General features: G+C 44.7%; 2 protein-coding genes and 2 long non-coding RNA genes across 10 annotated transcripts in view; 2 read left to right on the top strand and 2 right to left on the bottom strand.

Annotated features, from left to right (window-relative positions):
• Positions 1 to 15,216, top strand: part of ankrd27 (ankyrin repeat domain 27 (VPS9 domain)) — a 35,542-nt gene extending 20,326 nt beyond the window's left edge. For all 4 annotated transcript variants that reach the window (XM_040134037.1, XM_040134036.1, XM_040134035.1 and 1 more), the window contains 13 exons: positions 449 to 541; positions 1,104 to 1,301; positions 2,753 to 2,812; positions 3,883 to 3,999; positions 4,766 to 4,810; positions 4,900 to 5,016; positions 5,468 to 5,662; positions 7,684 to 7,803; positions 8,307 to 8,480; positions 9,323 to 9,416; positions 9,631 to 9,709; positions 9,808 to 9,871; positions 11,284 to 15,216. In XM_040134037.1, the coding sequence (XP_039989971.1) occupies positions 449 to 541; positions 1,104 to 1,301; positions 2,753 to 2,812; positions 3,883 to 3,999; positions 4,766 to 4,810; positions 4,900 to 5,016; positions 5,468 to 5,662; positions 7,684 to 7,803; positions 8,307 to 8,480; positions 9,323 to 9,416; positions 9,631 to 9,709; positions 9,808 to 9,871; positions 11,284 to 11,943 (2,016 nt within the window). In that variant the 3' untranslated portion in view covers positions 11,944 to 15,216. The remainder of the gene's footprint in view (positions 1 to 448; positions 542 to 1,103; positions 1,302 to 2,752; positions 2,813 to 3,882; positions 4,000 to 4,765; positions 4,811 to 4,899; positions 5,017 to 5,467; positions 5,663 to 7,683; positions 7,804 to 8,306; positions 8,481 to 9,322; positions 9,417 to 9,630; positions 9,710 to 9,807; positions 9,872 to 11,283) is intronic.
• Positions 15,217 to 15,731: 515 nt separating this feature from the next.
• On the bottom strand, positions 15,732 to 17,836 carry LOC120793724. Its single transcript, XR_005708023.1, has 2 exons — positions 17,531 to 17,836; positions 15,732 to 16,224 (listed from the first exon to the last, which is right to left on the bottom strand). It is a non-coding gene; the product is annotated as an uncharacterized LOC120793724 (long non-coding RNA).
• LOC120793723 (palmitoyltransferase ZDHHC7-like) lies at positions 17,117 to 25,241 on the top strand. Of its 4 annotated transcripts, none has more exons than XM_040134041.1 (8): positions 17,118 to 17,310; positions 19,697 to 19,789; positions 20,796 to 21,150; positions 21,275 to 21,399; positions 22,351 to 22,447; positions 24,070 to 24,151; positions 24,348 to 24,478; positions 24,868 to 25,007. In XM_040134041.1, the coding sequence occupies exons 3-8, from the start codon at positions 20,848 to 20,850 to the stop codon at positions 24,928 to 24,930; spliced, it is 801 nt and encodes a 266-aa protein (XP_039989975.1). In that variant the 5' UTR covers positions 17,118 to 17,310; positions 19,697 to 19,789; positions 20,796 to 20,847; the 3' UTR covers positions 24,931 to 25,007. The 4 variants fall into 4 exon arrangements, 3 of the variants coding, with proteins under 3 accessions (XP_039989975.1, XP_039989974.1, XP_039989973.1); XM_040134040.1 differs by lacking the exon at positions 24,868 to 25,007 and adding an exon at positions 25,038 to 25,241 and having other exon boundaries at positions 17,120 to 17,310; positions 20,842 to 21,150; XM_040134039.1 differs by lacking the exon at positions 24,868 to 25,007 and adding an exon at positions 25,038 to 25,241 and having other exon boundaries at positions 17,121 to 17,310.
• On the bottom strand, positions 21,771 to 25,226 carry LOC120793725. Its single transcript, XR_005708024.1, has 3 exons — positions 24,758 to 25,226; positions 23,153 to 23,235; positions 21,771 to 21,879 (listed from the first exon to the last, which is right to left on the bottom strand). It is a non-coding gene; the product is annotated as an uncharacterized LOC120793725 (long non-coding RNA).
• Positions 25,242 to 27,714: the final 2,473 nt, after the last annotated feature.

The raw sequence follows: 27,714 nt of genomic DNA, 5'->3' as shown, positions 1-27,714 counted from the left end.
AGAAAAGACCAGGTAACTTTATTGATCCCCGGGGGAAATGAGGTGTTACCGCGGCACAAGAAGAAACAGGCCACGTGAAGTAGAGAGAAAAGGTTCGAGCAAACAAAGGAATAAAAAAACTACCCATAAATCAAAATTAAATCATTCAGATACGAAAGATAACAAATTGTACGACAAATTGAGTATAATACAGTATTGTATTGCACATAATTGTGCTCTATAATATAATATAACTTAATGTAATGTAATATAACCCGCTGCTGTACCAATTTTCATCTTTTTTTTAACTGTCCTCCTGTTATATAACTGCAGTGATAAATCAGTGTGTAAAGAAAGGTGAATAAAGATATGCACATGATAATTAAGATTACTAAAAAAACAAAGGCAGTAATACTATGTAATACAAATATCATCCACTAGAATGAATAATGTACTCTCCGTCCTGTAGCTGCTGCTGCTGCACTACAAGGCCAACACAGACGCTCAGGACAACAACGGCAACACACCGCTGCACCTCGCCTGCATGTACGGACACGAGGACGTGAGTCAGACTCCGGCTTTCTCTGGTTTACGACCGCTCCCTCAGCCCAGTCCCTTAGTTTGAATCCAGTGGTTCCCCACCTTCGGTACGACGCCCAAATACAAAGAAATGTGTCGAGGCCTGTCCTCATGCCTGACTATGAACTGAGAGCAGTTCAACATTTTAGAGGCCCGAAGAGGTAAAACGTTCCAGCGTTTCACCAAAAAGAGCCAAAGATTAGAGAAAAGCCTGAGAAATAAAAAGAACCTATTTTCTACCCCAGTAAGGTTTAGAACCACTGGATTAGTCCAACAAGTAAAAAGTTAATTGGTCAGACGGGCAATGTAATTAACACACTGATTACTTAAATCACCAAGTATTTCCTATAAGCAGCTCTCAAATGTGAGGATTTCCATCATTACATTTGGATTTTTAACTGTTGGTGTAATTATTTACTTTATAGACTGAGCAGTTAATCAGTTGATGCAAAATGTAGTCGATATGTTAGATGATAATGAAAATAATTGTCAACGACAGGTCAAAAAATGGCTCTCGATTCGTTGTGCTCCGTGTTGTGTGTAAGTGTGTGAAGGCCTTGGTGTACTACGACGTCCAAATGTGCCGCCTGGACCTGCAGAACGACAAAGGCGACTCGGCGCTGCACATGGCGGCGCGATGGGGCTACGAGGGAATCATCCAGGTGCTGCTGGAGAACGGATCAAGCACCAACGTCCTCAACAAGATCAAAGACTCACCGCTGCAGTGTGCGCTCAACTCCAAGGTCAGCGGCACACACGGAGAGACAGACTGGATCAATACCCAAATGTTCTGTAGGTCTCAGGCGTTTGTCCCGGAATTTTTTTTAAAGTGCTCAGCGTTGAGCCTCAAAAGGAAGCCAGGCGCAGGTTCTCAGGTTATAAGGTGGGAGCCCATATAAACCACGTTTGTCTTACATTTCAGCATAATGGATCCTTTCCACATTCCTGGTTCTCTGTGCTCAAGTTCCATTCCTTTGTGTCATCGGTTTGGATTACTGTACTATCGACTGTGTGGTTAGGAATCAGTGTGGCAGCTCCCAAAATGACGAAGTCTGGAATCCACCAGCTGATTTAAAAAACCAAACAAAACCAAAACATTCATCACCTTGTTGAACACAAGAGAGACCAGATATAACGTGTGTTATGAAGAGCTGCAGCAATTAGTAGATTAATCAGTTTGTGGATCGACACAAAATTAATCGGCAACTATTTTTGATAATGAAATAATCGTTTTAGTTCTTTTTTTGAGCAAAAAGGTGAAGACTTGATGCTTTTTTCATCGTAAACAGAATCTTTTCAGACTATTGGTCGGGCAAAACAAGACGTTTGAAGCAGCATCCTGAGGTTGAATTGACCTGGGACTGTTTTTCCCTTCTTGCTCCTAGTTGTTATATAATCCCTCACAAATCGTGCATTGAAATGTTTTTATCAAATTTCACAAAGACAAAGTGTAATTCGAAGTTAGTCCTTTCCTGAATACATAACGTTGGTTTTTCAAACATTGACTTGTCTACAAATGTGTCTATTTTTAAAGCTTTGAATATTTTTTGAGTTTGCTGTAGCTGATGCATGTTGCTGTACTTACATGGGATTTTTTTTCCTGGTTTTTAATGCACAGCTTCTGGCCACTTACAGACAAATTGTCATTAAGTTGGTATAATTAAGAATCGAAGGAATCCTGTAGAGAGTGTTGAGCCAAAAACAGTGTTTTGCTGCAAAAAAACCCCCACACAACCAAATTCCTGATAAGCTGCAGGCAGCTTGCTGTTTGACTAATATGAGAAAAAGCTAAATGTCACACACTGGTGCAGCAGTTAAACTCTCACGCTTTATTGACAGTTCGCCTTTGAAGCGTTTTTCTGCATCGCTACGCGAGAACTTCAGAGAGCTGACTGACAGTGACTCACACAAGCTGCTGCTCACAGCTAATGAAAGGAAGAAAGAAATCAAAGCCCTGTTTGGTTCAGAGTGCTGTAGCTCAGCTACTCTGATCAGCTGCTTTAGTCTCCAGGAACAGACGGTGTTTGAGCAGCCGGGTCGTGGGAACAGAGCTGACTGAGCCTCTTACACAGGATTCATCCTGGAGAGTCAACGTCGGTCTGTGTGGTCTGAACCTGACCTCAGATCAGCTAAACAAAGCCCGCTTGAAAATGTAATGTTGCTGCTCCATGTGTGTGTTTTCCTTTTCCCGTAGATCGTCATGCTGTTGCAGTCGACTCAGAACGGCCGTCAGCGCAGCGGCAGCAGAGTTGATGTGAGTCTGATCTACTCTCATGTCTCCATGTCAGAGGTCACAGAGTCGAAACCTGATCAGTGTGACCCTGAAACAATCAACGGGGGCTAGATAAAGAGTTCAGTGAATCGGGGGTGCGTTCCATTCCGCCACGCATTTTAGATACGAAGCCCCTTAAAGCTGCCGTCACCCAGCAGCAGAGCAGTTTGCTTCCAAAAGGTCAGACGTGTATCAGGTGTTCTGATGCTGGGTTTATGGTTGTTTAAATACTGGTTGTTGTAATCAGTAGATACACTCATTAACTCAAGTACCGTACCTAAGCCCAGTTTAGGGATACTAGTGTTTTACCTGAAAAGTTGTATTTTATACTAGTACTACTACTTGTACTCCGCTCCACTTCTGCTCATAGCGAAACGGAGAAAATCCGCCAGTGCAGTGAGATTATTCCAATATGTTTGCTCTGCCCATAAATCTGTTTCTACACAACATCAAATCAAGTCAATCATCAATCAAAAACATTTTTCAGAATTCTAGTCCAGCAACATGCTTTATTTCTTGTTTTAAAATGCAGGATTTCCAATTAGAGACAGTGGAAATATTCTTACTGCACTAACAGATTTTTCACTTGATTGTAGAAACTAAGGTTTTTAGGACTCAGTTACAACAACAGTAAAATGGTACTTCTACTGTACATTAATGCATCAGTTATAATCCTATATAATAACAATGATTTTACTGATAAACGTCAGTACTTGTGACTAATTTTAATCTTTTAATTCAATTAAAAGATGTGAATACTTATTCCATCACTAATTAGTGATCACTAATCACTAATCCAGGAGAAAGTGTCAGCCAGCATCATTTCCACACAGAAACACTGTGTGTTAGTTTAATGCAGATCCTTGTTCCTCAATGTGGAAAGTACCATAGTTTTTGCATATGTAGCATTTATGAGGAAACGATGCAAAAGCCATTTTTGGAGCCTGCAGTTGATTTAGAGTTTGAGGGTTTTGCATTAACAGCATCTGCCTTGGTACGTTTTTATCTTTCCCTCTGTCCGCTCCTCCTCTTCCTCCTCCTCCTCTTCCCAGTCTCCCAGTCGCTCCCCTCTGGCCTCAGACTGCAGCAGCCGTCGCTCCTCCGTCTCCAGCACCTCCTCTCTGGGCTCCGAGGCCAAACCAGAAGGAGAACGGGTCCGACACAGAGAGGTAACTGAGGCCAAAACACAGGGAGAAAAACATGCCGATAGTAGCGGAAGCACTCCTAACTGGCCTGTTCTCACAACAAAATACAGAAAGACTGCGAAGAAAACTGCACAGGGCGACAATTCCATGGGAGAATATACAATCATTTATCAGAAAATCTCAGAAGAAGGTTAAAGTCATAGATATCAGGCTATTTGGACCCTGATAGATGGTTTATGTAGTTTATTGTGACAAGGATATAATGGGAAGTGTAGTGTTCGTTATTGTATTTTGTAGACTGGGTAGTTATGAACATTTAATTGTGTGTGTGTGTGTGTGTGTGTGTGTGTGTGTGTGTGTGTGTGTGTGTGTGTGTGTGTGTGTGTGTGTGTGTGTGTGCGCGCTGAACTACTGCTGATTATATTACAAACTAGTACGATGCCTTGTTTTATTTTATTACCTGTTTTATATGTATGTACATGTATTTGTGTTTGTACTATATATACATATGTATGAAATATTACTTTCACTTAGTTTTGATTTACCCCCCAGATAGAGTGGCTGTTGCCCTGGTAACAGTCTGGTAGCAGTCGCATCAGTAGGAGCGGTTCTAATCACTGAAGTCCTGTAGTGTATAAACCGCTGTATCGACCTCCTTCAGAGGCCCCTTCCGCGCTTCTCCTGTAGCTGTAATACTGTTACAGAAGAAGGCGGCGGCGGCGGCGCAGAAGCAGCCCGCTGCTGCCGTTTCCATGTCGACTGACGCTGTGTGCGTTGGTGTGATTGACAGGTGGAGAAGCTGCTGCGTGCCGTGGCCGATGGTGACGTGGAGATGGTGAGAACAAAGCGAAACAGCCGCACATTCCCATCTGAACATCCTGTTCTCACGAGTCGACGCTGGTTTCACCTGTGCGTGCGTTTCAGGTGCGTTACCTGTTGGAGTGGATGGATGAGGAAGAGGACGATGAAGGAGAGATTCGGTGCGAGGCCCTGCTCTGCCACCCGCTCTGTCAGTGTCCAAACTGCGCTCCCACCCAGAAGGTCTGACAGCTCAAATCACAAATCACATATGTCAGCAGCTACAGGCAGAATCTAAGCGTTGAATCCAGGGTTTATAAACCGATATAAAGTGGTTGTGAGCGGCAGTGAGCTGTGTTTATTAATGTGTTTGCCAACAGCTGTAACGCCTCCTGTGGGAACCCGTAAGTGGAGGCTGCTGAATAAACAGATAACGAATGACAATGAAAATACAACAACAGCAAATAATAATAATAAAGATGTTTCTATGGCACAATTCATGCATCAATTGTAACAAGCAACAAGGGGCTTTACATAAAAGAGAGAATTATAAAGTAAAGTGTGACTGAACTGGCCGGTTAGTGAGCAAAAAGACATGAAGCTTGACTTCACTGTGTGTCTCGGCTTTACACTGGCTGAACACACCAACGTGGAGTGTGTCCCTATCCGTCCTCTGTCCCTCTGTGTCTTGCAGCTGTCTGTTCTGCAGGCCGGCGCTCTCGGCGTCAACAGCTGTAACGTGGACGGCTTCACGCCGCTCCACGTCGCCGCCCTGCACGGCCACTCGGCGCTGGCCGCCCTGCTGATCCGCCACGGAGCCAACATCAACGCCCGCACCAACCAGAGCGCCACGCCGCTTCACCTGGCCTGCCAGAACAGCCACGTCCAGGTGGGAGCGAAACGGGAGCAAACTGGGTTGGGAAGCGGTTAAAAGTCGGATAGCACACAGAGCCGTGGTGTTTCACAGTGAAGGTCCAGCTGTCTATGCTTTTAATGTGTTTGTGCGGTTACTGGTATTCACGGCATCTCACATTAAATGTGTGGTTTTATTTTTTTTGTCTTTCACTTTCACTGAAAATCGCTCCGTCGTTCATTTATTCACAGTAATAAACAGACGGTAGTTTTCTCTACAGTCAGGAGTAAATTTATGAGTTATTATTCGGTGTCATCGGTGTCGAGTGTAGTGTGGCACAACTTTAATGTACATGTGTGTCTTTTTGCCAAAAGTAGTGTACGAACTGCAGAAGCAACACTTGAGGGCACAGTGTGGTTTATAAACTTCACACTTTGTCCTCAAACACTCACATAAAAGCGCAGGAAAGTCAAAAGGTCATGTCAGGTAGAGCAGGAAGTCATTTTGAAAGCAGCCTTTGTTGGATACTTTGTTCTAATTGGCCGGTGAAGTTATTCAGAGCTCAGAAAGGAGCTGCTGTAGGACCATTAATATGTCATTTTCTATTATAATATTGAAATATATAGGAAGTGATACATTTTCTGGAGAGACATAATAACTCAACAGGAATTTGTGTTTTAAGCTTATCCAGTAAAATAAATACTTGAAATGAAATCAAATGAAGGTACTTCATTACATTCATCCAAAATTAATGTATAAATTCAATATCCCCATACAGAGGTTCTGCTCATCGGTTTGCTCCACTGCCCACATCGGCCTCCTACAGCCAAATATTAAAGGGAAAGCCGCCTCTGTGCACACGGCACAGAATCCCTGGCAGTAGATGAATCTCTCTGGTCCCACAGTATTTATCGTCATGTGGTTTCACTTTTGAGTCACCTGTTACTTTCTCTGTGTTATAATCAGATTACACATTACCCTGCTGAAATCAGTGGACAGTACTATAATTCATGTTTCCTTATTTTTTTAAAAGCTAATCTAAACATAATTTTAGATCTTGGTCCGTGCAGCAGGCCTCCTGGTGGAGATCGCAGTGCTGTGTTACACGACTGTGTCACGCTTGGGATAAAAATACATCTTTTTTTTTTTTTAACAGTAGCATGGTATGTGGAAGAGGCTCAGCCGCAACACTGATCATGTCTCTCTGCACTTCACAAGCCTGGTTCGTGCTTTCGCCAGGTTCACTGGAACCACTGGGTGGCAGTGCAGGAAAAAAGATCAAGTCTGATGCTGGTCTATGTTTTTCTCATTGTCAACAAATCTCATGAAAAGAGCGACGAATGTCTCCCGCTAACAACCACTGTGTGCGTATCAGAGCCTGACACATCTGATCCCTCTGAGCCTCAGAGCTCCACTGTTTCCAAAAACTGTTAAAAACACATCAGTGAGTCACACTGTTGCACTGTGTTCATCACTATAAACACACACACACACTGTAGTTTGTTTAGACTCAGTCCCAAACACACACACCGTCCTGCTGCCCCAAAAACTCACTACAGCACTAAATGTGGATTAATCCACTACTGAGAAATAGTCCCTCAAAAAAAGGCACCATGTCCTTCTGTTTGTTTGCCCTTTTTAGAGTGAAGTGTGTTTAAAGAGTTACATCTTCAGTAGGAACCAGTGGCCTCGGAGCTGAGAGCCACAGACAGAGCAGAGAAGTCCGAAAGTAAAAAAGCATTCAGATTTTTACTGTATATGACTTTTAATTTACTCAGAGTAAAACTGCTTGTCTGCTCGGACTCTGAACAACAATCGTTCGGAGCAGTTTTCTTGCTGGGAGCTTAGAAAAGGACCTCGGCTTGTCATAAAATAACCAACTCTGGAAATGACGCCTCGGTAGAAATCTGCATTAGGTCTCTGTTCCCCTGCTGTAAATTATTTTGTAATCGCTGCCCTTCACTTGATGAAGTGACTGTGTGTGTGTGTGTGTGTGTGTGTGTGTGTGTGTGTGTGTGTGTGTGTGTGTGTGTGTGTGGTGTCCTTGATGCGTGTAGGTGGTGAGGTTTCTGCTGGAGTGCAACGCCAAACTGAATAAGAAGGATCACTACGGCAACACGCCTCTGATAAACGCCTGTCTCTGTGGAAACCTGGAGACAGTCACCACCCTGTTACAGGTAAACACAAACACATACACAACTCCTTTACGTTCATCCGATGGCAGCTTAACGGGTCCGAATCAGCGCCGTGGGCACTTTAACGTAAAAATCACGACAGCAGCACCTTACTAGGTCGGACATACGAATGTTTTTGTAGCACTTTCACCACGTAGAGTCTGCAATGAATACCGTCAGAATAACGTAAAGGCTTAGAGAGAGGACGGAAAAAGAGAAACGCGTCTGATCATAACCGTCGTCTCTCATGCACAAAGAAAGTAATTCACTTAAAGAAACTACGAAACACTGTGAAAGAGCAAATTTGAAGTTTTCCCGTAAATGTCCCGTCGTGTCAGAATAAACCTGTAGGGAACATTAACGTTAAGAGACACCTCCAGCAATGTTACATATTCCATGTCTGACAGGGGCGGTTCGCACGCAGCTCTGAATGAGACAGGAAGGATGCAGTTTCTAAAAGATGTTGAACTAGTTCTAATGGAAAAAGATTCCCTCTGTCTGTGCAGAGTAATGCGCTGGTGAACGTAGCAAACCTTCAGGGGAACACGGCTCTCCATGAGGCGGTGCGTGGCGGGCAGCAGGCGCTGGTGGAGCTGCTGCTGAGGGTCGGAGCCTCGCCGGGCCTCAGGAACAAGAGGCAGCGGACGCCACTGGACTGCGCCTACGAACTGGGCGGCAAGGTGGGCCTGCAAACACACTACAGGGACAGAAGATACAGGGTTATATGTTTGGGATTAAAGCCTTCGTGAGCAGATTTAACTACACATCTAATATCTATACTGTGCGTAAGGGACCTGTTACGGTTCAGTGAAATTAAAAAGGTTCAAGTGTTTATGGGCAAATATGCTGGACATTTAATCAGAGCATCTTCTATATACTAGACGTAAATATAGGTTTGTGTAGTAACCTGATTTTTCTTGTCACAGCTAGATATCTGCTGGAGACATAAGAGCACCTTTGCTCGTCAATACCTCAGACAGCGAGAGTATCACCGGCAGCAGTATGGTGGAAATGTCCGTAACAGCAGCGCTGACTAAAGTCTAACTAAAGCTGAAATTGACACTAAAATAAATATCTGTAACTTGCAGAAGTATAACTAAGTTTGTTTCCACAGTTTAACATTAACACGGAGCTTTTGGTTAAATTTAGACACATTCTTACTCTACGAAAAATCTCTTTCACTCTGCTTTCAGCCCAAATTATCCACCAACCCACCAAAGTCTTGACGGCGTCACCAACCGCAATGATAATACCAGTGAATGCATACTTATGTACAACGTCAGTGAAGAGTTTGCTGTATATATATCACATCTGTTTTTCTCACAGGCATACTATTGTTTTAAGTTAGTCACGATCTGATTATCCACCCGTCAGCGGCATTAAAGATCAGCTTTTTATCCATTAGAAACGACCTAAAAATTGGTCGTAGGAGCAATATACGGCAAAACCCTGTTGAAGTGAAGCAGCATTAGGAAAAATAACGGCCGTAAGAAGTAACACTGACTTCTGTTTTCTTCTGCAGAACACTGAGATCCTGAGAGCTCTGCAGAAAGCATCGGGACTTTCCCCCGATGCTGAACCGATCAAACTCCTCTCCGTGCCCAAAGGAGCTCTGGGTAATATTAGAATTTGCTCATTTCCAAATTCCACGAACCCTATTTGATGACAGGATGTCTTTTTGTTTCAAGCTTTTAGAACAAAACTGTACTGTAGATATTTCAGCCTCATTTCAGTCATTTCATACGTTTTTGTCTAAACTTCAAATCATGTCAGAAATCGTTCTTGAGTCAGCCACTAGTCAGGATTTTATCTCTCTTGTCGTCACTGCAGCTCATTCGTTCGTGCAGCGTCTGAGGCTTCAGGATCACTCCAACGGCAGGAGACAGAAAATGGCTCAGTCCGTCAGCAGGTAGACTGTCACCTGACAAAACATGTGAAAGAGTCATGTAGATTTTGGGTGGTTGGAACCGGTTGTTTCAGCTTTGTTTTAATGTGCTTTTTATTCAGGATTCAGCAGATGAAGAAAGCTTCGTCCGGTCCTCCCCCCAGGTGTTCACCAACCCTGAGCCAGGTACACTCTGCACATTCCTACTGCTACAAACAGTGTTCTTAGCCACGGTAGAAGGTAGGGGATGCCGAAGCTGGTTAGTCAGCCCACCAGTTTAGTCCAGACGGAAACATCACAACAACTCATGGTCTCCAGAGGATGAATCCTAATGACTTTTGTGATCCGGCGAGCAGCAGGTCAAACTTTCTACTCGTCTAATACCTACCGAGTTCTGACTGACTTCCTGTCTTCCTCAGCCGCACTTGGAAATGAACGCTCCCATAGAATATTAAATTAGTACAGTAACATAGCATGCAAGCCTACTGCTGGCATAGTATGTGTACGTGTTATGTTGCCATTTTAATGCGTTTAAACTCACAGCACAGCTGAGCTTAAATACAGCCAAGAAAACAAAGCTGAGCATTGTTTGAGACCCGTTCCGATAGAGTTGGTAGAGCAGGGGAGATGTGTAGTAACATACTGGCCCCGCTCCTGTGTAGTTAAAGTCATCATCCCTGGCAGCAGCCTTTAGCCAGTGCCAGATTACAGGAGGTGACTCTTGACAGACAACGATCTTCTTTGATAATCAGTGAGCTTATCAAATGAAAAACAACCGCACAGAGACCCTCTAGACGAAGTGGTCTTGATCTGGTCACAGACAAATCCTGGATTGGTTTGTCTGTGGTGGTAACGTGATCCGACCTCGACCTCTGACCCACCTGCAAGGTGTACTCTGCAGGTTTGAGCTGAACGGCTCCCGTAGCCAGGTGCACTTTGCATACTGGGATGCAGATGGGCTAAATCAACAGTTGCTAGCGGCCAGCCGCACTAGCAAGGAAGCATGTTGGAGAGATAGGAGCTTCTTCAGGACCTTCTCCCTCTGTTTACCTTCTGCCTCATGTCGCGGACACATCTGACCAATGAGCAGCGTGAACGTGTCGTGTGGCTTTTAGAGATGCGTTTTCGTTCGCTTCGATTTTTTCAAGTTTACCGACTCATGATCGAAATCACTGACGGGCAAATGTAATAAGAAAATCCCCCGACCTTCCCCAGAGGAATAAATCCCATCAGGAGGAGGCTTTAGACTGAAAAAACTTTGCTTTAACCGAGCCTGATAGTGCAGCGCAGAGCCTGACGAGCTGAATCGGAGATGTCCTAAACTGGCCACCGTACAGAGGATAAACCCTTTTGATTTAGGTAACAGGAGGGTCTTTCCTCTGAAGAGACCCTTACAACAAAATGTACATTTTTACTGAACTGTAGTTAGAGATCTAAGACTGAAGCTTGTCTGCCCATTTTAAACCCATCCGGTATTTTGTTTTTGGGGTTGTTATAAACTTTACCACCTCATGGAGCCGCCAGTGTGACTCCAGCAGCGTTGTCTATACTCCAACTTCATCGTGGTTTTACGACTTTATCTTGGTTTTTCTTTTCAGCCGAATCCAGACAGGAGGAGGTTGAGGAGAGGGGAGACGGTGGAGGTCAGCAGCCCCTCGGGGAGCCTGGACGCCTGGCCCCGGCTGAGAGAGCGGCCCCTGGGTCGCTGTCACACCCTGGACTCTGGAGACAGACTGGAGTCTACACACACTCCCAACACACCTAAACACGCTCCAGAAGAGAGTGATCAGACTGATGACACACACAGCCCCAGTACGACTGAGGACACCCTGTCAGCGGGTGCTCAGACGTCCCGAGATACAGACGACACACTGCCTGAAATCAATGAAACACGCTCCGCTGATGTCTCCAGCTGCAGCACCGGCAGCGAGACCTCACCATCCCCGCCATCGAATGTGTCGCCACAAGCTGATAAGTCATTTGGAGCCCCTCCCACACACACCCTCACCAACCACTCCGCTTCGCACGAGTCTCACACCAACAGCCGAAGTCTCCGGCCTGTAAACGGAACGTTAGAGGAGCCATCCGACGACCAGACTTGGTCTCACTTCGACACCGAGTCCTCGCAGTCACAAAGCAAGGACGGAAACTGCAACCCCACCCGCCCCGCTGACCTCCACTCCCCCATCCAGACTGATGGAGGTGATCAAAGAGACCCCAACCAAACACCAGAAAGGAGCGCAGAGTCGAGGCAGTGAGGCTGCAACTGAAACGGGAACCTTGTTGGGATTCCTGCAGAGCAATTACGCCGTGCATGTGACCACCGAACAGGTTGAAGAAGACGTTTGGAACAGTTCAGTGTTCAAGAAAAATCAATGTTTGCAGAAAGGAAAAAAAGAAAACGCATCGTCTGAGAAAAGATGCGACGCCGATTCTGCAACAGCTGAAGCGGTTCCTGCTGTGACTGTTCCCCCGGTTAGAAAATACACAGTCAGGACAGGTGGATTCAAGTAGCTGCTGGTCGGAGCTAAAAACTTGACAGAAACAATACAGACGTGGGTCATTAGAAGAGGTTAGAGAGTCAGTTCACTCATGTTACAAAAAACAGATTTTCTTACTTACCTCAGTCATGCAGAATGGTTTCATTTGTCCCAGTTTTAAGATTTCTCAGACTTCTGCCGCCATACACACAATGGAGAGGAATGGAATTTAGTTAGTTCGGTTTAAAAAATTTAACTCCGACTTTTCTGTCCCGGATCAGTCTCTTTCCAGAATCAGCGCTCTATTGAAATACCACAAGGTGCTGTGTTGTTTCAGGTACCGGTGAGACAGTGACTCACAAAGTTCCTTTGGTAGAAAGGAGTTCCAGAAATACTGTTCAGAGCAAGATCTGTGGCGTATCCAAGAGATGCTGGCGTTGAACTTTTCAACGCTGTGAGCGCCACAAACTAAATTCCATTCGCCTCCGCTGTCTCAGAGACAGACTCAGTCTCAAAACCGCGGACAAATGAACCAGAGCTACCGTATCTGCACGGAAGGTAAAGTGATAAAGATATTTTTGTAATTTGTGTGAATTGACCATTTGAAGTCACAGTGAAATGTAAGAAGTCTGCCGTCGTGTGTGTTTCCACATCTCTAATAGAACCCACAAATCCCCCAATTTCCTGCCTGTCATTGTTGATGTTTTTAAACTCAGCACAGTTGACAGTTCAGTCTCAGAAGGAATTTAAAAAAAAACAAAAGAAGGAACGTTTTAGTAGCTAATGTCCTTATTCGTGAGTAGATTCACAGAAACACTCCTGGCCCTCTCCTCAAACCGAACGGCCTTTTCCCTCCTGACCCGCAGCCTGTTGATTTACATTTGATGGTTTCTCTTTGTTTCTTATTTCAGAAACATCCACGTAAATGTGCCGGGGTGAGCGCGTCAGCTACAGGCTTGCACCCGTTGCCCCACACAACTAAACACACGCAACACAAATGAAAAAACCCACGAGGAAAAAGCAGAGGCTTTTCCTGATTCTCTTAAACAACGCAAACAATCGTGAAATGCTCTGAACGAATTAGGCTGAACAATAATTTCCTGCGTTATGTCCAGTCTCAGCGTCTGTATGATTTCATTGTGACTTCAGCAGCTCAGATGTTGTTGGTGATATTAACAGGTCTTCAGGATTTCTCCCACTTAGACTCTTCCGCTCCGAAGGCGTCTCCTCTTTCTGCCCCTCCTTCCTGAGTTTGAAGCACTTTCTTCTTCTTCTAACCTTCACAAAAAGAAAAAGGGATGCAAACTGAAGTTATTTAGTTTCGTACTGTTTGATGTTGCCTTGGTTTTATTTAAGCCACTAGACCGTAGGTCTGATCTGAGCACCAGACTTCATTTGAAGAACATGTGTTTTTTTTTTTTTCTGTTTTACTTGAATACCAGATGTTAGCTTGATTTCAGCGTTTAAAATGGATTCACAGTTTGACTGGTTTGCTTTTTTCCCCCGTTTAACATCAGACTACTCCTTTGTTGTTTTTTTTTTACAGTTTTATTTGGATCATTTTATTTAATTTATGACCCTTGTTGATGGCAGTGTGTTGTGTGTTCAGAGAGGTTCGGCTTCTCCTGAATGTTAGATTGTGTTTTTTTTTTCCACTGACATACTTCAAGTCAAAGGATCAAACCTCTGGTTCTGCATATTTTTCATCCATTAATGTCGAATCTAAGATTTTACATCATGATTTCAGCCATTTCATTTTCAACCTGCAGAGACGGTCAACATTTAGTCACCTTTACTGTTTTTTTCGGAGTTAAACTGTCGCTGCACACACACACACACACACACACACACACACAAACGTTACACAGAGCTTTAGGAAGCAGTAAAAACAGATGGATGAACACGTAAAATACGGCAGCACTATAATAAGAGGGATAAGAAACAACATGAACATGATGACACGAAACAGATGTGATCAAAAGGATGGTAAAAAAAAACCCCAGCAGCTAATGAATTTCCCGCCTCGGGTTTGTTACGCTCAAAGTCGCCTGATGTGGTTCATCCAACGACAAAAAAGACGTTTGTTGACAGGCCAGAGAGCGTTGGCGTTTTCAAAACGTCAAACCTGGAGGACAAACGTCAAGTAAACATGGCCGTGGTGTGAGGGACGACGTGACTCGGTGGTTGCCTTTCAGCAGCCTGCCGTCGCCGCCCCAGCCAAGCGGCCCTGAACGCACCACCGGGGAGACCGTCGTAGGACGCGAAGCCGACTCCAAAGCCCCCGAGGAACCGGGCCGCACATCTGGACCGGTTTTCTCCGTAACGTTAGACATTCACGACGAAACAGGCAACGAGATGTAAACATCGGTTAAGAGTCGAGCAACGAATGCGACCTTAGGTCATAATCAGTGATAATTCACGTTCTTACCGGTTTTAAATGGGACCGGATTGTGACAGTGCAGTAATATCGTGTCAACGTTGTACGAACGTGTCCGTTGTCAAAATGGAGAAACTGGTAAAAAGTGACAAAGCGTGGTAAAAGTTGAGCGTCGCACGTGTGAAGAGGCTGGTAACGTAACTGTAACGCAGAACGGTCGGTGGCACTGGCCGATGGTTCCGTCGTTGTCCGCGCGTTTTCATGCGGTGCTGTGGACGGTCACCGGTAAGAAGTCGGTGTCGATGCTTTCCCTCATCCCAAACGAGATTCAAGTCTCTGATCTAAACGCACTGAGGTCGCTGCCCGCAGGTTTGATCAATCACCGGACAGATGCCACCGGTTGGAAATGTAACCAGCGGTGATTGACGAGCTGGACGAGACCTGCGAAACCAGCAGGTCGGTCCCGTGACCGTATTAAACCGTACTGAAGTAATAATGCGGTACCGTAGAACCGCCACCGCCAGTGTTCCCGTTCACATTGATGTCACGTGTCGTTGGACCGCAGACGGTTTCAGTGAGGAAGACGCTCCCTGCTTCTGGGGGGGGGGGGCGAAGCCTCTCCGGTCCTCAGTCCTTCTGTTTCTTCCCTTTTAACCAGCCTGTCTGTCTGTCCGCCTGCCTGCCTGTCTGTGTGTCTGTCTGTCTGCCTGTCTGCTGCCTGTCCGTCTGTCTGTCTGTCTGTCTGTCTGTCTGTCTGTCCGCCTGTCTGCTCTCTGTCTGTCTGTCTGTCTTCTTTCTGTCTGCCTGCCTGTCCGTCTGTCTGTCTGCTGCCTGTCTGTCTGCCTGTCTGCCTGTCTGTCTGCTGCCTGTCTGTCTGCTGCCTTTGGCCCATCACACACACAAACGGTGTCCTCGTGTTTCACAGTGTCTCATTTAAGCTGAAACGATGTCAAACCCAATCAGAAGTCAAGTCTTAATTATTTTTTTACCTGTTTTTATTTCCGGGTTTGGACGTTTTTAAGATGATGTGAATGTGCCTTATTTAATTCACACCCTAATAACCGATAATAAAGCTATGATTTGAACTATGAGTTAGACTAATTATGTTCTTCTCACGGTGTTGCGGTGCATTACATTGGTGGAATCGGAGCATGTATCTGTGGTAACAAGTACCTGAAAGCACCGGTTGTTAACTGTTATTCTCTTTTATTAGTTGGTTATTTATCATTAGATGTTGTGAGTTTCAGAAAGCACCATAATTGAAAATCACGCACCTCAGTTACAGTTCACTCTGCACTTTAAAACAGTGAGACTTTGCTTTCGTGCTGCTGCAGCACCGATCTCCACACAAACGTCTCTGATTTTACACATTTAATATGAACATGAGCCTTTTTTTTGACATGTTTGGTGGATTTAAGCCTCGAAATCTCTTTGAGGCCCAAGATGGGATCCAGGTTTGGGGAAAACACCTGCTTCAATCTTTCATTTTTCCGGTTGAGAAACAATCTGGGCCCAAGGCCCATTTCCAGAAGCTGTTCTGTAGCTTTTGATCGTATCGCACGATCTTCCTCAGCAGATGAAGCTTGCGCAGTTGCTGAGGAATTCCCAGATGTTCGTATCTGCCTTTCCTTCAGAGCACTCCAAGGACTTCTCATCCACGGTGGATCAAAGTTCAGTCTTGACTTTGGAGACAGCAGATGAGAGAACAATTTTATCAAAAGGTCCATTTAGTTAAAAGACGGAAAGGGAAATGCTGAACTTTTTACTCCACCACATTTATCTGGCAGATAAAGAAACTAGTTGCTTTACAGTAGAGCTGAAACGATTGGTTGAATAACTGATTAGTCAAAGACAGAAAATGATCACTTTCATAAGTCATTTTTTAAGCAAAAATACCAAAGAAATGATGTTTCCAGCTTCTTAAATGTGAATATTTGCTGCCTTTTTTTGTCTTACGTCATAGAAAACTAAATATCTTTGGGTTTTTTGACTGTTGGTGGGATGAAGACACTTGAAGACGTCACCTGGGGCCTTAGGAAATGTTTGCTCTCGCTTTACAGACCAAACAATTAATAGAGAAAAGGGGGAAAAAAAGAACTGGCGGATCAATATTTATTACTTAATTCATGAATCATCTGACGCCCCCTCAGGTTCACCTGGTGACCCCTCTGGAGGGGCCCGACCCCCAGGTTGGGAACCAGTGGACTAAACTAAAAGCGGCTCCACCGGTAAAACGCTGCCGAAGCCTCCGTGACTCAGGATCAATGATCATATATATATAAGTCATATGTCATATTTCAGTCACGGGGGTCATTTTACTGCAGAGTGAAGTACTTTTACTGTCACTACAGTTTACCAATACTCATACTTGAGTGCAGGACTGTGGTATTGATACTTTTGATACTTTTAGCTAAGTAAATGATCTGGTGTACCTTTTCCACCAGTGTGTATCAGTGTTTCTTAAATGTATTTTTGTGAAAATGAAATGAAGATCATTGTCTCTATATATACACACACATATATGGGTGTTAATATATATTTATACTGGGGGGCTGCTTACTAGATTTTTTTTTTTGCTTTGGGGCTCTCGACCGCATCTCACGGGCTTCATCGGCGGATGGAGAAGTGCTGGTGGGCTGAACCCTGGAGGGAAACACTTCCTCCCCGAGCGGCCGGGACCGACCGACCGACCGACCGACCGGAGGGAAGAGCGGGGACCACCAGCCGAGTCCACGAGATAAAACGTCTGCGCGGAAGGGCCAGAAAAGGTGGGTTGTCTCGCTGACCCGCCGGGCAGCTCCAAAAACGACGACATGGAGGCGCCGTGAAACAGCCAACGTCCCACATCTGCCAAACGGTTTAGCGCCGGAGAAATGCTAACTTACTGCCGCCGCCGCCGCCGCTCGGTCCGGCAGCATTAACGCCCTTATGTCGGCCCCCGCTAGACGGAAACGGCCTGTAACGCCCCGGTGTTGCGTTTCCCCTCACCTGCCAGGTGAGACGGGTCCGAACACGACGAGACCGACCTGTAGCTACGGAAGCTACACGGCGGCTAGATGCGTTAGCCGCTAGCTCAGGTTAGCCACCCGGCTGCCCCGTAGCGCGGTCCCTGCGCCCTGCTCCCGGTCCACTGACGTTACCTGCCTCGCGTGGGGAACCGGATTACTTGCCGGTCCCCAGGCGCGGCTCATTTGCACACCTGGACAGGCAGAGGTCCGGCGCTGTCAGGTAATACGAAGACAAGCGACACGGCTTCGGTCGCACTCGCAGTTACTCCGCGGCTCCAGCGCAGTTACAGTTACAGTTACCCGTTACTCTACACTAGAGCGGAAGCGATTAGTCGAGTGATTGATTATTCCGCGACTGAAAATGACCAACCTCGGCAGCTTTTCAAGCCAAAATTACCAAAAGAAATGATGGTTGCAGCTTCTTAAACGCGAGTATTTGGTGTTTTACATCCTGCTAAACTGGATTCTTTGGGTTTTTTGACGGTTGGTGGGATAAAGACATTTCAAGACATTTCATAGACCAAAAAACTTCATAGATTCATTAACAAATGAATTGGAAGATCAATAACTGTTTGAGACCCAAAGAGATAAAGTCGTCCAGTATTTCAGAAGAAAAAACCACTCAAAGATTTTACATTTTATTTTACACAGTTGTAGCTGCTAGTTACTTTTCAGATTGAGCTTTTAAAATTAAGATTTTACTTAAAAAAAAAAAAAAACACTGTAAAATTGAAATGAAAAGAAAAATAAAAGAAATAAATTCCTGAGCTGAGAAGAGACACAGACTAGAAACCAGTAGGTTTTTCATCTGCCAGCAGGAGTAAGACGACGTCGCCTGGTAAGAGTCCGTGAAACGGGACACAAAGATCCGGGCTTTAGAAAAGTGAGAAACCTCTTGAAATAAGCGGTAAAACACTCGTTCCCAGCACCGTGTCAAGTCGGATAAACTCACAACTGGCTGGTCGGCTCTTCCTTGATTGGACCGAGAAGATCCTGAAACCAGAGCTACCAAACAAGACGACCCTTCTCAGTTCAAGGGTTGAGGACAAAGCGTTTACACGGTGAACTTTGTCAGCCAGCACTTCCACGGCCGAATTGCTTTTCTGACACGAGATGGCCTGGCAACGCGGAGATGAGAAGGTGAGGCCCCGCGACATAAAACCTCACCCTGGAGCCGAGAACGGCCGCGATGCAGGTCGTGTGGTGGTGTTACGCGATTAACTGTGTCATGTAGGCCCGTAAGCTACGCCACATCGTTCAAGATCAAATCAGTGGTTTCCGACCACGCGGACGCGGGAGAAGAACAGTGTCTGGTCGGGGCCAGTTGTCGCAGATGACTTGGAGTTGTTGTTCCGCTAAAGGGTGACCTCAGATAACTGGGATTATCCAAAGGTTCGCGGCGACGTCCAAGGCTAGAGAGAGGTCCGACCATTAACTGCACACTACTGCAACAGAACTTCCCTCCCGCCAATCATCTCACAACCCCTCAGGTGCATCTGGTGGAGGAAGAAAAAAATGAAGTCCTCCAGCAGCCATCTTGAAACCTTTCTGTCCCCTCTGCTTCTCTCCTCAAATATTGGGCAATGTGAGCTCTTTGGGTCTCAAACTGTTATTTAAAAGAAACCATGTGAGTAGTTTAGAGGGAAATTCACTCTAAGTGAATAGAAACCAAATAGAAACTGTTTTTTGTTTTTTTTTTTTGGTTGATTTCAAGCCAAAAATGTCAGAAACCACTTGCTTTCTATTTTATAAGTTTATTATGTGTTGGTTTATGTAAAATTTGGACCTGAACAGTAACTAGTACCTACAGTTGTCATATGTTTATAATGGAGTGTAAAGTATTCCCTCTGAGACGTAGTAGAGTAGAAGGGTAAAGTAGCGTAATATGGAAATATTGAAGTAAAGTACCTCAAAACTATACATAGATACAGTACTGAAGTAAATTTACTTTCCACCACTGCTTCTTTTGAGTTTCGTTGGTGGGTTTAACATCTGTATTCTGCCAGTTCATAAGTCAAAACGTAGCGTTTGTCACCTCAGCAAACGGTGAGAGGAAGGGATACATTTTCTGTTGCCATCATCACGAACCCACCGGTGTTGAATGCGTTATTGAGCCACAGCACAACCTCTGCCCTGCTCCCCACAGCGATGGGACTCGGACTGAAAACAGCTTGAGACTCGGTGGACGAAGCTGGAGGACGAGGAGGAGATAATGTCGTAGCGCGGAGGGCACTTTCAAGTGAGTATGCATCGCCCCGGGTCGGACTTCACGTGCTGGATTTCACTGGGATGACGTGATTTAAAAAATAAAAATAAATAGAAATGGATTTGCTTCTGGCACTTATCTCGTCCGAGAAGTTTTATATTCTCTGACAATATGTGAGTTTGTGTAAGTATTTCTGTGCTCGGGCCCCTGCCAGCGCATGAGGTGAATTCCAAATATGACGCAACTCTTTTTTTTATTTTATTATTATTCTCTGCTAATTACTTAATAACAAGCATGGGTTACAATTCAAGGCAGTTTTTAATTGTAAATAACAAATGTTCGTCATGTGATTTCTCTTAACTAAAGTGGTCGTCAGTGCACACGACAGCAGCAGCAGCAGAGATGCGAATACAATAACTAGTCCATTCGTTGTTTAGTTAATCGACAGAAAATTATTTTGATCACTGATGAAATGTTTCAATAAGTCATCAAGCAAAAATCTTTAAAATAAAAGTGAACTTGTTCCAGCTTCACAAATGTGAGAATATGCCGTTTGATATTAGTTTATATCATTGCAAGCTGAACATCTTCGTGTTTTAGACCATTGGTCGGTCAGAATAAGACTTTTGGAGATGTCATTTTGGGCTCTGGGAAATTTTTCACTAATTTGTGACATTTTGTAAAAACAAAAAGACAATTGACCTATCAACTGAGAAAAACATCAGCAGATCAATCAAAATAGTTGTCACTTGAAGCTCTGACCTACGACACACGGGAATCCGTGCTGCCGTTTAGACGCCTCTCCCGTCACGGCAAGAGAAACGTCTTCAAGTCTGAATAATTTGAAGGACAGTTTTTATTGAGCTTTCTCACGAATAATATCAGTGTCAGTTGAACTATAGGACGGACTTTAATTTCACAAGCAATGAATAAAGCCGGTGACGAGGTAGTAAATTAAAAAGTAGGTAAATCAATCACCTCTAGACTATTGATTATTGGCAGCTGAAATTCCAACGTTCTTTGAAAACCTTTTTCTCAGTGAAAATCACTTCGACGTGCTCGTCCTCCACTGGTCCCTCCATTAGGGCAGAATGATCTCGAGCCACCGCCTGAGGGACGTGGAGCAGCAGCGCCTCCTGCTGGACGGGGACGAGATGGTGGTGGAGAGGAGTTCCCGCGGCGAGGCTAAGCAGCTCTGGTTCATCCGGGACTGCTGCGGCATGGTGTGTGCCTTCATCACCTGGTGCCTGGTCTTCTTCGCCGACTTTGTGGTCACCTTCGTCATGCTGCTTCCCTCCAGGAGCTTCTGGTACGCCGTGATCAACGGGGTGGTCTTCAACAGCCTGGCCGTGCTGGCGCTGGCCTCCCACCTCCGCACCATGCTGACCGACCCGGTGAGGCGGCTGGTTTTTTTCTTGTTTGTTTGATAAAGAAAATAGAAACACTAAGTTTCAACCACACCGTGAGATGTTTACTGTCCCCTCTGTTCGTCCTCCGCTTCCTCCTCCCTCTCCTCAGGGAGCCGTTCCTAAAGGAAACGCCACTAAGAAATACGTGGAGAGTCTGCAGCTGAAGCCAGGCGAGGTCCTCTACAAATGTCCAAAGTGCTGCAGCATCAAACCCGAGAGGGCTCATCACTGCAGGTCAGAAGGGTTCATACTACCTGGATTGTGGCGTCGAGTCCCTCCAGTTGTCTGATAGATAAATCAAGAGTTTGCCTCAGACTATGCACAGGGTCTTTTCCTCCTAATTTGTCCTATGGACGCCTTTCCAGCGCACCTGTCCCCTGGCTTCCACAAGAAGGGCAACTTTTGTATTGTTTGTAAAGTCACCAGCACAATAACAAATTAGAGATGATTTAAAAGTTGTTCAACATATTGTCGGCATATTTATATTTGAATCATAGATGTATTTATTTAGTCCATTCAACGACTACTGATCTATTTATTTTATTAATAGATCGCAATAATCTTTTTTTCTTTTCGCGTTTTTGCGTTTCTTGGACAGTTGGTGGTGAAGAAGCAGAAGGCGCTTCATTCGTCGGTTTATTTCACAGGGACATTAATACACGCTGCTGTAGATGGGCCACAGTTCGCCAAGAGGCTGTTTTCCATCTGTAGGTCCTGGACAGATGTTAAATAGTCAGCCCAAAAACAAAAATAAGAACTTAAGATTAAAATAATAGTTACTGAGATAATTTACAACCATGCAGAGCAGTAACAACAGGAAAAGAGATTATTAATGTTGGTAGAATTACATTTTCAGGTACTATTTAAAACACGGGTACAAGACATACACATCAATGTAATGGGGATTATTAGTGTTAAGAGTAATATGGACTAAATAAGACAACACTGATAATAATAATAACTTTATCTTCATAGCACTTTTTAAAACAAAGTCAACAAAGTTCTTAAAAGGATTCAAATCAGAAAACGGTGTTAAAAACCAAAACAATGGGAAAAATCCCTACACGGATATAAAATCAGTACAGAAATGAACGAATGTCAACAGTTTGGCTGTAGTGCCGACAAAGATAAGATTTATAAATGAGCCCAGAAAGTAAATAATGCCGCCATGTTCTTCTTCTACAGTATCTGTAAGCGCTGCATCCGCAAGATGGACCACCACTGTCCCTGGGTCAACAACTGTGTCGGGGAGAAGAACCAGCGTTTCTTCGTCCTCTTCACTGTGAGTCCACTTTCTGTCCAGCTCTTTCTCCGGAGTCACTTCCAAAAAAAAATGGATACTTTGGAAAACCGGATACGTTTTGGTAAAGTAGAACGGCCCGCATTCAGATTTACAGAGGATTTAAGGCTCTCATCTGCCACACGGATGCAGATTTTCTGTGAGGTCAGCAGTTTAGAATCAGATCACGGACGTTACAGGCGGGAAACAGCACTGAGGTGAGGACGAGGACGCCAGCTTATGAAGCCAACGTTGATGATGAAGAGAAGCAGCAGAGTGTAAATTTGAGGGATGGCAGATTCTGTTGTTGTTTTTATTGCATCGTGGAGTAACTCTCAACTTTTTCTTTTGATTTGAATGTTCAATCCCCCGACTTGCCGACCTAAACTCTTGGAGGCCGGTGACTCTTCTCCGACGGATTAAAGAAGCAACATCGGTGACGAATCCGTGTGTGAATAGACCGTGACTGTTTGCAGTGCTGCCGCAGCGTTTGTACTAATAGTTAGAAAAGTGTCCAGAGCTTCGACGTTGCTACTTTTTACTGATTCACAATTGTTTCTCTGCTTTTAACAAAATACAGCATCACTCTGATTCGTGTAAAATGCAACTGTGGATGCGACGGTAGAGCTGGAAATAATGCACTAATAATAATAATAATAATTATCATAATCACCATAATAATAGTCAACTATTTTGCTAATCACTTACCTGGTTATAAAAATGTGAAAAAGTCCCCGAGGGTCCAGCCTGTCATTGGTGAGGATTGGCTGCTTTTCGTTTTCCACTGTTTTCTGGCATTTAATAGACAAAACGATGAATTGATGAATTGATCAAAACAATCAGAAGATTCATCTACAGTGTAATCAGAACGACTGAAACCATGAAACAGTTTGCTGCCATAGTTCAGCAAATTTGACCTCAAGGCGAACGCTCCGCATGAATTTATTTTGCTGCTACGAGCAGATTTACTGAAAGTGGTGATTTACATTCCAAGAGCTAAATCTGGTGCAAAATGTTTCGGCCGTAGATGCAGCTTTGCGGCCCTGCCTTCAGACTGCTGGCCCTCTAGAGCGCCCATAGTGTTGCTTCTTCTAACCAGCGGCTTTGTTTTAGTTTCTCCAGACCTTCATCCTTTCAGCAGCGGTGGCCGCACGAGACCCCTTAGTGACAGAGAGCACATGACCGTGAAAACTTTCTCTGGGAATCCGTGAGAAACGGTCGAACAGGCTTCCCAAGCTGATCCGTAGAAGCACAAAGAAAAAACGAGGGGAGCTGTCGAAGGCAGAAAAGTGAGAAAACGCTCTGCTGGAAACACGTCGCAATCCGGAGCAGCTGCCAGTCCAAGCCTTTTTTTGTCTTCTTCGTTTCTGTTCAGTGCACGTACTTGTGCAGATATTTTGCACGATAAAATTTCTTACTTTTCCGCATTCAACAGCCTCCTCCTCTGTTTTTTCTTTGCATCTAATCTCTCTGTCACGTATTTTGGTAAATGTAGCCCCACGGCACCGCGACGGGCTGAAAGCGATGAAAGAATATGTATTTTCTAGTCCCGTTAGACGCCTCAGACTCTGAGATGCTAGAACACCGACAGCAAGGAGGTCGAATAAATGTTCCTCTGTCCACAGATGTACATCGCTGTGATCTCCAGTCACGCTCTGGCTCTCAGCGGATACCAGTTCATCACCTGCATCCGAGTCCAGTGGAGAGGTGACCACCTTTATCTCCTTCTGCTTTTTTTCCTCTTTCCCTTCTAAGGACAGAGGGTGTCTACGGACTGTAGAGCAACTTGGGGCGAACTTGTCATCTGTGACATTGGGGGCTGCATAAATCCAGTCTGACCAGGAGTCTCCCAGAGCTGTTACAGCAGCCGGCGCTATAATGGTTTTGTTCTGTCTTTGCCCAGAGTGCAGTGACTTCTCTCCTCCGGTGACGATGATGCTGATGATCTTCCTCTGCATGGAAGGCCTCCTCTTCCTCACCTTCACCGCCGTCATGTTCTGCACCCAGCTCCACTCCATCTGCAACGACGAGACGGTGAGGAACTCAACATTGTGTTTCAGCGCGTGGGCGAGGTTATTCGAAGGAGGTTGTCTGCACCAGTTCGTAATGAGGAGCTGTCGGTGTCTAATGTTGCTCTTCTGTGTATAATATCTGTGTTTAAGACGGTTTACAACATGACCGGTGCTGAAATTGGAAAACGGTGTGTCGGCAGATATTTATTGTTTTCACAAAACTGCACATGACCATTTTAGCGCCAGTTAAGAAAAAAGGTTTGGCTGCATCAGAACTAAATAGATTGAAAGAGAAACGAACCTGTCAGGTGGAAGAAGAAGCTTAACAGTGTTTTTGTATTTGCTTTCAAGTGTTTGGCTCAGTTTTCAAGGACAGCGCGGTTACGTCCTCCACTGATTATCTTCTTACAGCACGAGCAGCCAAACGAGCCAGGCAAACCAAAAAGTAGCCCCCTGATGACTTCGACTTCCTGAGTCTGTCAGCCCTGCAGATCGTAGTGATTCTCCAGATTCCAGCATATCTGCCATGCGCTGATATCAATAACACAGTTGTAATTAGGTTGTGTGTCTTCACCTGTTAGGAGATTGAGCGTCTGAAGAACGAGAAGCCGACGTGGGAGCGTCAGACTCGCTGGGCGGGGCTAAGGTCGGTGTTTGGAGGTCAGCCCTCTCTGCTGTGGATGAGCCCCTTCGCTGGACTCAAACTACCAACCTTTCTCCCCAAACGCAGCTGGAGGGGCGGGCCAGAGTTCTCAGTCTGACAGGCTGTCGTTCAAACACCCCAGGAGGGGAGGACTCCTCCCGGTGGTGGCGAGTCGAAACGAACCACGGTGGTGACGTTTCGAGGCAGCGAGGGACCTGTGGGGCGCTCAACTCCTCAGGAGTTTTTTTTGGTTTTTACCTGGAGGCTGTTTCTGAGCCAGAGGAACCAGGATCGGTGTCCCTGAGCAAGTCGCTGTTGTCCTCTGACCTTCCTGCGGAGAATAACATGGGGGGAGAATCTTTACAAGTATTCCCTCCACACAGATCGGTCGCATTTGCTCTGACTGCAGATGTGACCGGTTCAGACTCAGATTCACAATGTTTTTTAAATTCACTCATTAAGATGCTGGATCTTCTTAGAGCAGGTTTGATTACAGAAATTCTTATTTGACTAATAATCATGAATTTGTTTTTGCCAAATTGCAGGGAACCACCCTTCTAAAGAATGTTTTTGTGTGTGTGTGTGCGTGTGTGTGTGTGTGTGTGTGTGTGTGTGTGTGTGTGTGTGTGTGTGTGTGTGTGTGTGTGTGTGTGGAAGTTAATCTGCACCGCGTGCATCAACACTAAAGCTGAAAATCACAATGAAATGAAATACCATAAAAATATTATGATTTTTTCCTTTCTGTTTATTTCAGATGCATCTATTTAAGAAGCATGAAACAGTGTCTTTAACGGCTGCTTTAAAAGCCCTGTCAATAACGCTACACTCAGATGTTTTCAAACTATTCCACACCTTCCTTTAAATCAAAACTTCTTTCTCGTCTTATTCTCATTTAGTTTTCCACTGTGGACTTAGTTCATGCACCCTAATGTCACCCACAAGTAAAAAGAACTTCATCCCCGAGTGAGAAGTTTAGTCTGTCGGAAATTAGCAGAAAACGCTCCTGCCTCGGCAATTATTGGGCTTATAAAGGCTAAAAAAAATGCTGGTTTAAACAAAACAACGAAAATGAAGTTTTGAGGCCTCTCATTAAATTGGCAGCCATGATGTGTATCACACTGACGAGTTTGTTTTTATTAGTCGCTGCACAGGTGGCAGCGTCAGTCATTTGATCCACCACTTTGGTCCAGACCGGGTCGATCGATTGGGTCGTTCACGTTCCCCTCAGGATGAACCGTGATAACTTTGGTGACCCTCTGACATTTCCTCTGGCGCCATCATCACGTCAACATTTGTATTTCAGCCTCATCATCAGCCTCACCATCAGCCTCAGCTGCACCGTTTGTTTAGTGCCAGTTAGTAAATGTTAGCATGCTAAACTGCTAATCTGAGACAGTGAACGTGGTAAACATCATACCTGCTTAAATCTCAGCATGTTAGCATTTTCCCCGTGAGCTTGTTAGCATGCTGATGTTAGCCTTTTGCTCGGCCTCTCAGAGCTGCCAGCATGGCTGTAGACGCTTTGTCCTGTTTTATTTTCCTTTGACTTGATTTCCGAAACACATTTAACCTCCAAATTCAGGCACTATAATTCTTCAGACGCACAGGAGTGTTCCGCCTGTGGAGAAAAGGCAGATTCTGCATGTAACACGTACAGAATGAAAAAAATTCCAAATGCAAGGAAACTGCTGAATGCTACACATTCCCTAAAATCACCTGCACATGCCACTGAAGAACAAATCTGTTCACGTGAGTGGTTCTTCCCTGAGGCCCGGTGTTCGAGATGACAAGATTGAACCGTGTGTGTTGTGTGTTTTTATATCAAGCCTCTCCAAGCTGTGGTTTGACGGTTATAGAAAACAGAAGATTGTTAGTGATGAATATGTTTTTTTGTTTTTTTTACCTCAGTACAATCAGTTTCAAGACACACTGACCCCTCAGGACTGGACATCTTTTCCTTCAACACCTCTCAACAAGATGAACTGCACAGGACAAAGAGCTGATTTCAAAGCGTTTCTCTCTGGTTATTTCATGCTGCCTCTTCCTCCTGCTCAGGGGAGTTTTATTTAGTGATTATTATCCTCCACAACAACAACAACCACTTGTTGTTGCTCTTGTTTTTACCTCTTCGAATGAAATAAGGTCATGGGAAAAAGTCTTGAATGATGACAAAACGGTTTAAAGCTTTTAAAAGTGTTGAAGAAATGAGAGCAGTAGTCTTGTACGTGATTATCGGCAAGTACAAAAGAGATCTATAAGCCTAGATTTAAACCTGATGAGACTTGCCGGCAACCTCGAAAAAGTTTTGAAAAAAAACTGGGACTAGAATCTGACTTTTCAAAGAATGTACCTGAGTTGGAAAGATTGTACATTTGTTTTATGAGATTACAGAGCCTTTTATATGTTGAATTTTTCTTTCCCCACTTTTCAGGCATTTAATAAACCAAGTTCATCCCTAAGTCTTTAAAGCGTCTCTTGGTCCAGACTGAAATGAAACAATTGAACGGATTGCTATGAAATTTTGTCCAGACATTCATGGTCCCCAGTGGAAGAATCCTGCTGACTTTCGTGACGCCCTGACTTTGCCTGCAGTGGAGCCGCTATGAGTTTGATAT

The sequence above is a fragment of the Xiphias gladius genome, chromosome 8 (genome assembly GCF_016859285.1).
Source record: "Xiphias gladius isolate SHS-SW01 ecotype Sanya breed wild chromosome 8, ASM1685928v1, whole genome shotgun sequence".
NCBI lineage: Eukaryota > Metazoa > Chordata > Actinopteri > Istiophoriformes > Xiphiidae > Xiphias > Xiphias gladius.
Note: the sequence above shows the minus strand (reverse complement) of the source record. Positions and strands in the feature narration are given on the sequence as shown.

Coding starts and splice junctions, on each gene's coding strand:
- LOC120793723 (XM_040134040.1), top strand. CDS start 20,848: ATGATCTCGAGCCACCGCCTGAGGGACGTGGAGCAGCAGCGCCTCCTG. Junction 24,152..24,347: donor CATCCGAGTCCAGTGGAGAG/GTGACCACCTTT, acceptor GTCTTTGCCCAG/AGTGCAGTGACTTCTCTCCT. Junction 24,479..25,037: donor CCATCTGCAACGACGAGACG/GTGAGGAACTCA, acceptor TTCACCTGTTAG/GAGATTGAGCGTCTGAAGAA.